Consider the following 12,145-nt stretch of genomic DNA (forward strand, 5'->3'; position numbering starts at 1 on the left):
TGCAGAGACACTGAATTATTAACTGTGTTTGTGGCTGGTTAATATCTTAATCCTACTGAGATTTAAAATTCTTGTTTGGGGCCCAAAGCAACTTCAAGAAAAATTTTGTTGTATTTCCCTGTCTTAAGGATTGAGCTAGATCCTGGGTTTGTGACTGATCCCTGAACACCTCACATCACTTACTGGTTTTATTCTCTGTAGTGGCTTTAGAAAAGGTCATCTCACACCTTTCAGCTCTGCCTGAAATCCAATAGAAAGTCCAGATCTTCCCAAAGCCCCGTGCAAGACTGAAGCACTTAAGTAAACAATAGATTTCCACGTTTACTTTTGACTTTACTTGGTATCCTTTGAGCAAAATGCTTGAGAATACTCAATAAGCCTTTGGAATATCCTTATTAGCAAAAAGCAACCCCAGGAGTTGTTTAGGCAGTAACATGACTAATAAAGTAAAAATAAAGCATGGGAATTACTCTGATCAAGGCACAGCTGGTGACAGTGCAGTCACTCAACTCCAGGAAATGGACTCTGCTAGGCTGTGGATGTAGCTGTGTTATATCCCATGATGGCTACTTACCGACTCAGAAACATGACATGGGGACAAGTGGACCAAAAGAAACTAGTGGGGCTACACCAAAACACTGCTGTCCTTACAAAACAGTACTAAACTGGAAAGTTTTGGCCAACCAGAACAATCGGAACACTGGAGGACTGTGTGAGAGAGGGAAACAAGTGGGTTTCATCCCAGGAGTCAGTGGAAAAGACAGGCTTCTGGCTTGTGATGAAGCTGCTTTATGTGTCTCAGCCTGTTTGCTCTGTGAAAAAGACATTTGTTATGATGGCAGCAGAGCTCACACTGCTCTTGCACCATCTTTGGGTAGGTTCTTAGAGCAACCAAGCATCTACTTAGTAGTGTGGAGTTCCTTTCTGTCCTCTCTTGGTACCCTCAAGAGCCCTAAGCAGCAGGTCTAACAGCATTTCTCTGTGGTGTCTCTTACAAACCCTGTCCATTACTCACCTTTCATTTTGAATTTCATGAGCACCAGCACAGCTCTTTCACATTTCCCCATCTCTCCTTAAGAGACATGTACATGGCCCTGAGTAGTTACTAGCTGAACAACTAGTCCTGGGTTTTGCAAGGCTAGTTTGCTGGGACAGCTGAGTTGTTTCCCTACCCAGTGTAAGTAGGTCCCTGATTATTTTAACTGTATTTAGATATTTTTTTTCCTCCCACATTTACAGCACCCTCCTGACTTGTCAGTCCTATGGGAAGTCATCAAAACCATCACTCTTTGATCAAATGCATCATTCGTTCTGGCATGCCATACATAGGAATCCATATAAACCACAGAAAATAGCATTAGATTGAGTTCCTGTGAGACAGCAAAATCTGGTGGGAGTAGTAACATCGTGAGAGTGAAGGAGAACCACTTTTAAGTATGAGACTGGGATGAAGGGCAGACACCCTCATGACTTCAACAGGCTTAAGCTACCAGAGCAATCCGCATCAGCTGAGCTCTTTGCAAGAACATGAACTGCTGGGTTTGGCATCCAGCAGCTGCATTTTTAGGGAGCTTATCGGGAGCTGCGCCCACTGGGGGTAATGGCATTGTGCTCTGAAAGGTTTCCAAATCTTTTTATTCTGAACTCTTTCTTAAACCCTTCATTTGAAATAAATCCTTCAATTTTTATCTTACTAAAAAAACAAATAAGGAACCTATCTGTAAGTCAGCAGGTTATCTGGCCTGGAAGTGAAGTGCCTTCATTATCCAAAGAAAGATACAACTCATTGAGGACTGGTTTTCTTGTCCTTCCGATTCCTTTGGCTTCAAGGTTCAGAAAGAGAGATCTGAATACCTTTTTCTTTCTGCTCAGACATCTTTTCCTGGCACCAGAAATGGGAATTTTGACTTTTCCATTCTCCTTGCTGCTGTTTTGCTTCTTCAGTCAACTGTGTTGATCCTTTAACACCATCAGCTCTTGTTTTTCTTTTGCATTGTTTCCTGCTTTCTGAGGCATTGATCTGTTGTCATTTCTAAGGGTTCCTCTGACTTGTTTTTCAGCTCATTAAATATTTCCATCTTTTTTGTATATCACAGACAGATGATGCTTAGCTTATGCTTCCATTGCTTGTTTGCTTTTTGGAGCAAAACACAAAAGCAGCCCTTTGGCCATAAAATAGTTATCTAAAGCTCCTGCCTTCCTTCATTAAAGTTTATCAGAGGTGAGGTGATAGACTCATATCAGATTTGGCTTGATCCTGCAGTGTCCTTACCTGCTTCACAGCCACTGTCCATAGCATCAATTGCCTGTTATCAGTGCTTTGCTCTCCTGTAAAGCAGAAAGAAATACTCCAGCACAGCTTTGATGTTTAAGAGAGAGAATCTTTATTTAGTTCACATTCCCTCATCTCAGATTTGTTTTCTATTATGTTAATGTGGCATATCTGTATAACGTCAGGAGCTCACTTGTATCTGTGGTGTTCAGGAGCAATTTGCATAATATTTCCTTTGGGGAATATGCATTGTATAATGTTTACCAATCTTGAAAATGGTGCAAACTGGAACTGACAATCAAAGGAAGAAGAGATATGTGAATAGAATTTTGAAAATTTAGAAATGGGAGACATCTAACCACCAAAGCACATGGGAAAACAAACATCCCTCTTCATCATGCTTTCTCACAAAACTCAGTCACAAGAGATGGGACAAAAAGGGAAACTGAGTCCTACAAACCTTATTTGTTGCACAGCTTCATCTCCTTTTATAGTAAGAACATTTCATCCTTTTTCCTGATACAGCAGTATTTCAGTGTCCTGGAAGGAGTCAGGGACTTCTCAGGATTTGGGATGCAGGTTTCTGCAAAACACATGTTGCCAGGTCAGGAGAACTTCGTGCTAGGTGCAGAGTGGAGAGAAACATCTTTTGGCATGTCAGTAGACAGGTATTGTAGTATGCACACATGATAGCACTGAATGATGATGAACATGTGAATAGAAGGAAACAGAATCATAGAATGGCCTGGGTTGAAAAGGACCACAGTGATCATCTAGTTTCAATCCCCTGCTGTGTGCAGGGTCGCCAACCACCAGACCAGGCTGCCCAGAGCCACATCCAGCCTGGCCTTGAATGCCTGCAGGGATGGGGTGTCCACAACCTCCTTGGGCAATTTCTTCTGCATGCAGGAGTTCCAGTTTGTAGGGTGACTCAAAGATTGGGGTTACCTTCACCTCGTGCTGCAGACTAAGGCAAACCCATCCTCCGAAGCCTTCATAGTCCCCCTACCAGCTATACCTTTACCTATGTTCCCTTGGATTTTTTTCCTTTCTGCAGTGTCTACCCAGTGACTTGACCCGTTCTGTCCTTCTACTACTTTTGGAAATGCAACCTGGATGTCCTCTCTCATCTGCTTTGTGCACTGTCTTCCTGTTAGTCTCTTCTTTAAGCTCCCATGCCCAGGCACCAGAAAGACTTTTCAGTTTCTCATTAATGCCTCCTGCTCCATTCCTTGCTGGCATTTTTGACTTTAGTTTTACTGACTTGTCTAGTTTAGGAAGACTGCTCTTAGAAGAGTTCCTGCCAATACACCAAAAGCTTATACAGCAAATAAGTGTAAAGCTTGAGCTTTAATATATTTATGTTCTTCAAAGTTTTCTTCTTTGTTCTATAAATAAATAATTTGTGGCTGGTAAGACTCCTAGCACAGTAAGGTGTAATACCAAAGAATTATTTTTGCTGGTATTTAGCCTCTGCTTTAGGGTTTTTTTTGTTTTGGTTTCATTTGGTCTCTTTTTTTTTTTCTTTTTCTTTTTTTTTTTTTTTGGAGCATTTGAGTATTCAGAGGAAATACTGAAATACAAATGGTGACTTGTTGCATTATTGTGGACATTTTGCTTTGAAAATGCTTTGAACACGCTAAAGCTTCTTTACATGAGAAAGATTAGAGTCATGGGTTTTTAAAAATTGGCTTTATGCATTTTCAACTGAAAAGTCCAAACAAAGAAAGTGTAATAGTTCAGGAACCCAAATAAAAATTAAAAAGCACCTTTTCAGCTTTCAGTGGTTTAAGAGAGGAAAGTAGACTCACAAAGAGTTCCAGTAAATGGCCATACTGTCACTTCTAGCAAAGTTCAGGCTACAGTAGTGGGAAAGCAATACAGAAACAGAGGGGGCTCCATTTCTTTGTGTCCAGTTCCTGTTGCTTTATGTTTCTTACTCTAAAAGGCAGGAGGACAAATGATTGCCTCTTACTCTTACACCCAGGAGGCTTCATTAGTCAGCAGGTGGTGGCATGGTGACACAGCTCTACCTCCTCTTCTGCAGTCCTAGCCTATCACTTCCCCGACTCTTCATACTTTCTAAGTTGTCTCTTGAAGTCCCTCGTTTGGTAGAGTAAGACAGTGGAACTGCCAGGGTGAAAGGGCACTGCTCCAAAGCTCAGCCCCAAATGTCCTAAACTTCCTCTGGGAAGCAACTGATGGCCTTGCTGCATTTAAATTTTTATTGTTTTTTTGTCTTTGTTTTTCATTTCTTTCTATGGTGGCAGAAAATAGGGAATTTGTTCCTCTTCAGGAGTCCTACTTCTTTTTGAGGATAAGAGCTTCAAAAACATCAGAGTTTTTTAAAAGGTGAGGGTTGAACGTAGAAGGTGACAAAGAATTTCAGGTTTCAGGGAGCACTATCAACTCCTACTTACAACATTCCAGTAGTTGGTCTTGTAACTTGTGCTTGTCTGTCTTTTTTATTTCAGCTCCTGAAGTGTTGGCCCAGAAACCCTACAGCAAAGCTGTGGACTGCTGGTCCATCGGGGTCATCGCATATATCCTGTGAGTATCCACTGGGTTATCAATCACAGGCAGCTTTTGGACCCGCAATATATTCTTCCATCATATATTCACCCTCTTTGTATGGTCCAAGAAAATTAATCTCTGATGCTTGTGAGCCAAGATAAAATGGACTTTGGATGCCTCCTAGTTACATAAAGGCTAAAAATTGGGCAGAAACAACGATGAATGAACCAGAACCCTTCAAAAAGTGAAAATCCCTGCTCCTGACTGAATTACATGTTGTACAGTAGCATGGACTTCTTCAGACCGTGGTGTTAGTGAAGCTATTCCCTCATCTGCTCAGGTTAGCATTGACCAGAAGCAAGTTTGACCATGTCCAGAGGGCACAGCATCATGCCTATAGTTATATCCTAAAGTATCATAGAATCTCAGAATGGCTTGGATTGGAAAGGACCTTAATGAAGTACAAATGGCACTTCTTTCCTTGAGGAGGTATCAAAGGAACAAGAGCTTTTTACATACTATAGTAAATTATTTTCACCAAAGCTCAATATAAAATGAGATTTCTGCTGAAAATGGTGGATCATTTTCTTTAACACCTTCAGCATCTCCAACCTTCTGGTCCCATAGGAGAAGATGAGTTTATTCCATTCCTGTCCTGTTCATATCAGAATTGTCAGTGCTTTCCTTTCTTATTTTTTATTTTTTATTTTTGTATTTAGTTTTTTTACAACTGTCAGAGTTATACAAAGCTGAAGGAAAAAAAAAATAACAACTTCAATGAGAGCACAGCATTAAAGCATTCCTGTTTTGTTTCCTTTCTCCTTGTGCAAACATTTCATGGCCTGTCAACATGAATAACTTTTTGATGTAGTAGGTGCAATTGTGCCAGAACACACCTGTCTGCTCTGTTATCCACTCTGTGCAATGTTCATTCTTTACAATTTCATTTAGTCTTAAACAAAATAGCTTTTATATATAAAATAGTATGAGAACACTTGGTTTATTTGCTTGTATGTTTTTTCTATTTAAAGTAAAGCCTTGCCTACAAACATCAGCCTTATGGCTGGCTTTGCCATTCTACATGAATATTTGAAAACTACTTGAGTAAAAAAACTTTGCAGGGAGATGGATTTAACCTGGAGCAACAATCAGCAGATGGGTTCAAAAAATTTTTGCATAACAAAGCAAAAATCAACAGTGCTGACACTGACTTTTTGTCAAAATCCAGCAGGGGAAGGAAAGAGCCAGACAGCGGCAAGGAAGGGGCCAGACAGGCCAAAATACCTCAGAGACTGCTTCATACATCACTTCCTAATGCTCTTTTAGATGAGGGTGGAGTGTGTTGACCCAAACTAGCCATCTTGCAGAAGCAAATCTGAAAATGGGAGACCTAGATATTTTTTTGGTATTTTTGTCTTTGCTAGCCTTTAGTGGACAGTCAGATAGAGTTGTTCCTTTTGCTTTTATAGTTCTTTGCTGAGTACCAGCTTCAAATTGTAGACAGAAGAGGATGCAGGTGGAAGACAGGAGGCAGTACTCTACTCTGCCTCACTTCCAGGCCTGACTACTGCCCAGGTTCAGTTGAACGTCATATATTCACTATGAAAATACGTGTCCATCTGACAGCCTGCAGAATGGGGGGACTAGTTCCTTGGAGATAAATTTGTCTCTTCTTTCCTCCAAGTCCTTCCTTTCATTCTCATTCAACTATAGTTCGTGGACCAAAGGTTTTTGCTACTGGCAGACCTGATGTGATTTCATTTGTTGCTTTTAATGTGTTTTGCTGTGGAATGAGACAGCACTAAGCAAACTTCAGCCCTTCTAAAGAAAACATCTTCAGTAAGGGAAAAGTTTTAATCTTTTCCATAAATCATGAGAGGTTGCTTTTTCTATCAGGTCCACCTCAGTCATTTCTTGCTCTGTTTTCTAAATCAACACATGTTGGGCTTTTCAGACAATTTTGCATTGCTTTACAGGGAATTCTCATCCCTGAAGGCTTAAATCAGCTCAGTAAGAACGAATCCCTGTGAATTCCTGTTTGGAGGACAAGGAAACCTTTTCAGGGCTTCAGTGCTTCATGTAATGAGGTCTTGATTTGTATTTTGTACAGTCAAAATTAATGGCAATGAGGTGTTGCCATAGGAGTGCAGTAATGTGTTCACAGTCTGTAACTCAGACTGCTTGGATGGAATTAGGTCTGAGATCAAACTACCTCCTGGAATGTTTCTGCATGCAAGTTACCTCTTCCAGGTCCCGGTAGAATCAGCAGCACTCCAGGATCCATGTCAGCTACCTTCACAAAGATTCTTAGTGATAATCTGAGCCATTCACAGAATCCCAATTGGACTTAAGCTGCTACTGCCACTGATCCAATCCTCACAGCCCTGTGCTGTACTGCTAGCTAGACAAAGGTGTTTCCTGTGCTTCAGTGACATAGGTGTACCAGAGCTTCTTCTCTGACGCTGGACTTTACATTTGAGCACCTCAACCCAGACTGTGTTGATGCAAGCAGTCACTTCATCAGAATGTGATGTTCAGTTGCCTAAAATATGCATTTAGAGCCACAGTGGGGTGGCTCCAGGACAGCCATATGGATTTGGCAAATGTATCACAGTGCTGAGATCTTTCTTCTGGAGTGGCAGATGGAGGCCAAGCGGGATACAGTGGACCATGTGGGGTAGCACCAGATGCTTGTGCTGAGGGCACTGAATCACTCCCTTACCCATCCCCAGCCCTCCGCCTTCATGGAACAATTTCATTTGCTTTAATAGTGCATTTGCGTTATTCTTCATTGACATCATCTCTGGTGTCTACAATGGGAGCTTAGAAACCCAGCCCACGCTTACATGTACTAATCTTGAACTGGATCTCCCTTTTCTTCTAGGAACAGCCAGAAGCAATAGATGTGCCCTTGCTGGAAAGTGAATTTCAGGGGAGCACTGAATATAGAGAAAAATAGAGGTTCTTCCCTAATGAGGAAGGAAGTACCCCTTCTTGAGTGTCTGACTAGTGGGCAGAGGTTTAATATTTAGTTAGTCACCTTGCAAGTGCTGCACCACCAAACCAGGTGGAGATGTATTTATGCATAGGGCAATCCAAGCACATCACTTTGCATCATCTCCACACCTCTTCCATGACTCTCACAGCCCCTCTGAACAAACTGTTGTCATTTAAGAAGACGGGGAAATCCAACACGGAAGCCAAGTTTTGAGCTATTATTACCATAAGTGGCTTGAGTGCCTCCAGACACAAGCCCAGACGCACATGAAAGCCTTCAGTTTATGACACTGGAAGAACAAACTGTTTCTGGGGCACCAACGCTTTTGACAGCTATTTGTTTCTGTAATAGACAAGGTGAAGGATGTCTTAGGAAAGAATACCTTTGTTTCAGTGCCAGTTTCTAATGCTTCTCATTAATGACATCCAGATTGTAGAGACTGCACCAGCAGAGTTTTTATCAAGACCTATTTTCCATGAGAAGTCATTATTCACAAGAACTAATTTTAGCAGCTTGAAATTTCCTGTTGTTCCAGTTGCAATATTTCTCAGTTTAAAACAACCTCCTTGTTGAGTTCAGCTTTTTACGTATCACCAGGTAGTTTTGATATTTGTTCAGCTTCAAAATACAATAGATGAGAAGAGTGTGAGACCTCCCTGGACTCCCAGTAGCTGGATTTTGGACCTGCATGAGTCACATGAAAGGTTATAAAGCTTGGGAAGCTAAAATGATTGCATGCATGCCTGATATAGATTAAATTAAATTAGTTGATGTAAAGAAATAGTAGAAAAACATGTTCCAAAGCTGGAAAAGAACATGGGGCCACAGAATGCTTTGCCTCAGCTGCTATCTATTCATACTCAACACATCCCATCTCTTCTGCACTAGGATGAATGCATTTTGGCTTGGATTTTCTTTTCACTCTGTTCATTGATAGGACAAATGAATTACCAGTTGGCTAATATTGTTTATAAAGGAAGGATGTGTGGAGATAAATCTTGAGTAATACCCTTTTCTGGACTTTTTTGCTGCTGTGTTGCTTTTCATTTTCAATTAGATGTGCATACATCCATGTTTGAGGTGTCTGAATAAGAGAATTAGCCACGGTCAGTACACAGTATGATATTTCAGAAAAAATTGTCCTGAAGTCATGCATTGAGAAAAGATTGAGAGTCTCATTGGGAAAGTGAGTGATAACTTAATTGTTTGGTATTAGAAAGAGAATTAGTGGAGGGAAAACATACATGGGTACATTGGATTGCTCAGGATACCATATTCAAAGACTGGGAAAACAGCCTCAAATTATTTCTTTTCATTGCTTGCTTCTTAATTTATTTTTTATTCCCCATAGTAATAGATCCTTGTCCACAGTTTCATGAGGGCATTAGCATTGGCCAGCATGAAGATTTACTCTCAAAATAAGAAATATGTGTGTTTAACCATAAAAGCAGCACTTGAGTGACTTTCCACACCATATATCTCAGATCTTTGAGCATTTACTGAGTTCTTTGCTCTGATCTCACTAAAAAATTGCTTGTAAAACTAACCCCATGCTTCCAGTGTTGCAGATTATACACTGACCGTGCAAATGGGTTATTTAGCCTTCAGTATCATCCACAGTATGCAATGGAAGCTTGCATGGATATGCTTGCTCTGCTTGTTGAGAAGGCGTGTCTGGCATTCCTATGTGCTCTACTATGGCTTCTTGAGATGACTTTTGGCAGTGTCTTTCTTTTGTGCATCCACCTGTGTTTTTCTTCTTTTTTCCCATTCCTTTTAAAGACAAGACTGGGAATAGGAGGTTAAGGGAAAATTTGTTGCTGATGTGATATAGTTACTAAATAATTATTTTTAAAAAAATGCTTTCATTTGGTGAATCTACAAGAAAATAATGGCAAGTAATAGCTGACTGAAACTCCCCCAGGACAATGCAGAGTTCTTTCACACTGGGGACGGAGGGGTTATTTTTGTATCTTCATATATCTAAAGAAATGCAGCAGAACCTCTAATAGTGAGGATATAGTGAGGTCATTTTTTTCACACAGAAATGTCCCAGCAGATGGAAATGAATTTGGTGGGATTTTGATTCTGTCAGAATTAAACCAAATTTATTACAAGCTTTGGAAGGTGGCCCAGTGGTTGGAAGTCCAGCAAAACTTCTTCCAGCCGTAAATGCACATTAAGCTAATTTACTGGGGCTTTCCCATCCTGTGCTGTAAAGCCAGAGCTGGCTCTAAGTTATGCTAAAACTTCTGTGTCTTCCCAAACCCTAGTTTGGGAAGGACGGCAAGACATCCTATATTTTGGCTCCTACCCCATATTTCTGGTAGAATACCCATGTGTTTTCCTCTCACATGCCGTCTCCTCAGTCTTAAATAGCTGGCTTCTTTCTTCCATGTCCTCAAAGGTTTGTCTCCTGGAGGAATACCTGTGGGTCCCTCTTTGTGCAATGCTTGTCCCCTCGTCCTCACCAGAGTAAGGACCCTTCCCTATGCTCAGCCTACTCTCAGGCAGGGATGTCCCTGTTCACAATTAGGAATAGTAACTAACCCTTCTCAAGCTCTCTCCATTCATCACTGAAGAGATGGAAGTTTGTGAGTGAAACACAAAGGGTGATTATAGGGCTCATCGTGCCAGAGATAAGGGGTTCAGCACCTTCTGAAAGATCTCTTCTGAAAGCTGTGAGGACATCCCAGAGGTAGATAACCAAACATGTAGATTCACAGACCAGATTTACGGAAGTTTGGGAAGAGCTTGGAGGAGCTTGGGATGAGCTGAAAGTGTGTAGAGAAGGTGGAAGGCTTTGAGAGGGTTCTTGCTGGGGCATGCATGGCTTGGCTCTGCCCCTGGCAGTGCTACAGCCTCCAGCTTTGTGCTGCTCAGCACTTTGCTCCTATGTTTTGCTGCCACAAGCATGTATAAATCATTGCAGCCCTAACTTGTGCTCTTGTACCTTTGCCAAGGTAATTAGCACACTGTACATTTTAAGAGAGTTATTTCTCTCTCTGGAGCAGCCTGACAGCACCTCGGCATGCACAGCGCTGTCTGCTCGCCTTCAAATGCTTTTATCAGAGCAGTTTGATTTTCTTTTAAGGAAAGTGCTGAGGAAGGCAAGAAGTTAATGAAGGGTTGTCAGGCTTCTTGTACAGAGCCTACAGAGTCCCTCAGGGAAGAGGAGCCATGGACCAGCTCTGAGCACCTTTGGAGGAGTCATTCTCCACTCTGAACACTTCTGCACCATTTTAATCTTTTATCCATGTGGATAGCAGCTTTAGGGGCTTTTGTTTAAATATGCCATTTCCAATGGCCTTTTCGTATGTCATTTCCAGTATACTATAGGAATCTATTCATATTATAGGAATTGCTGCATCAATTCCCATACACAAGGACATGCCCATCAGGTAGGTATGTGGCACTACTTCAAATATAATTTCTTGTCTGGCATGAGGTCATCTTGCTTCTGATAATGGCAGCCATCCAGTGGGAAACAAATGAGAACTGTCTCATCTGTTTTGAAAGATAAAGAGAGAGATGTCTGATTCAGTCGAACCACAGTAGATTCATTACAGTGCTGCAAATTTCAGTAGAATTCTTTCAGGTCAGTATGGATCTGACGCAGATCAACATCTCACTCCCCATTTAAATTATTTATCAAATGCACTGACTTTTTGGAGCTAACAAAACATTGCTCTTTTCACCCTCAAGTGTTGAGTTGGGTCAAATAACCTCCAGGGCAGCTGGCTGGCTTTGGGTTATAAATAACTTGAGTATTTCATTTCTTACAGTTTTCCCCCCCTCGCTCTGTTTTTGCTGCAGTGTAATGTTTCAGCTAGATCTTTGGTCTGTTTATAACAGCTGACTCTCTCCAGATAAATACTTTATTGAGGTGGACTGACTCAGGATTTAAGGAAAGTGTAGTAAAAAAGATGATTTCACTATCAGGGAAGAAAGTGAAAAAAATAATTTTTACGATAAACAGAGATAAGACAAGAAAGTGCAACATTTCTATGGAGGTAGAGCTAGAAAGCTCTGTGTAACTGTGAGCAGGATGGGTTTACTAAAACCTTGGACCAGCCTCTGAAGTAAATCTGATATTGCAAAACTGGTGTTAAAAATGAAGAAGGTATGTTCTTGGAGACATGTCTGCCCAGACAGAGACAAGCTATAGCGTGCAGCATCACGCAGGCAGGAGTCTTCGAAACACAAGCTTTGTGGCTGCATTTCCTCAGTGCAGTGCTGGAGGTGGGGTTCCCATGCCCAGCATTTGCAGGGTTGGAGGAGCTGTGCTTTGACAGAATGAATGTCCTGCTCCCCACAGCACAGGTAGGGTGCTTCCTGAATTCTTTTGTTCAAAGTACACA

General features: G+C 41.3%; 1 protein-coding gene across 1 annotated transcript in view; it reads left to right on the top strand.

Moving 5' to 3' along the window:
- The window catches only part of CAMK1D (calcium/calmodulin dependent protein kinase ID), a 218,254-nt gene that overhangs the window by 181,811 nt on the left and 24,298 nt on the right, over positions 1-12,145 (top strand). The window contains exon 6 of the mRNA XM_085215915.1: positions 4,747-4,822. Within this exon, the coding sequence (XP_085072041.1) occupies positions 4,747-4,822 (76 nt within the window). The remainder of the gene's footprint in view (positions 1-4,746; positions 4,823-12,145) is intronic.

The sequence above is a fragment of the Meleagris gallopavo genome, chromosome 1 (genome assembly GCF_905368555.1).
Source record: "Meleagris gallopavo chromosome 1, MGAL_WU_HG_1.1, whole genome shotgun sequence".
Classification (NCBI taxonomy): Eukaryota; Metazoa; Chordata; class Aves; order Galliformes; family Phasianidae; genus Meleagris; species Meleagris gallopavo.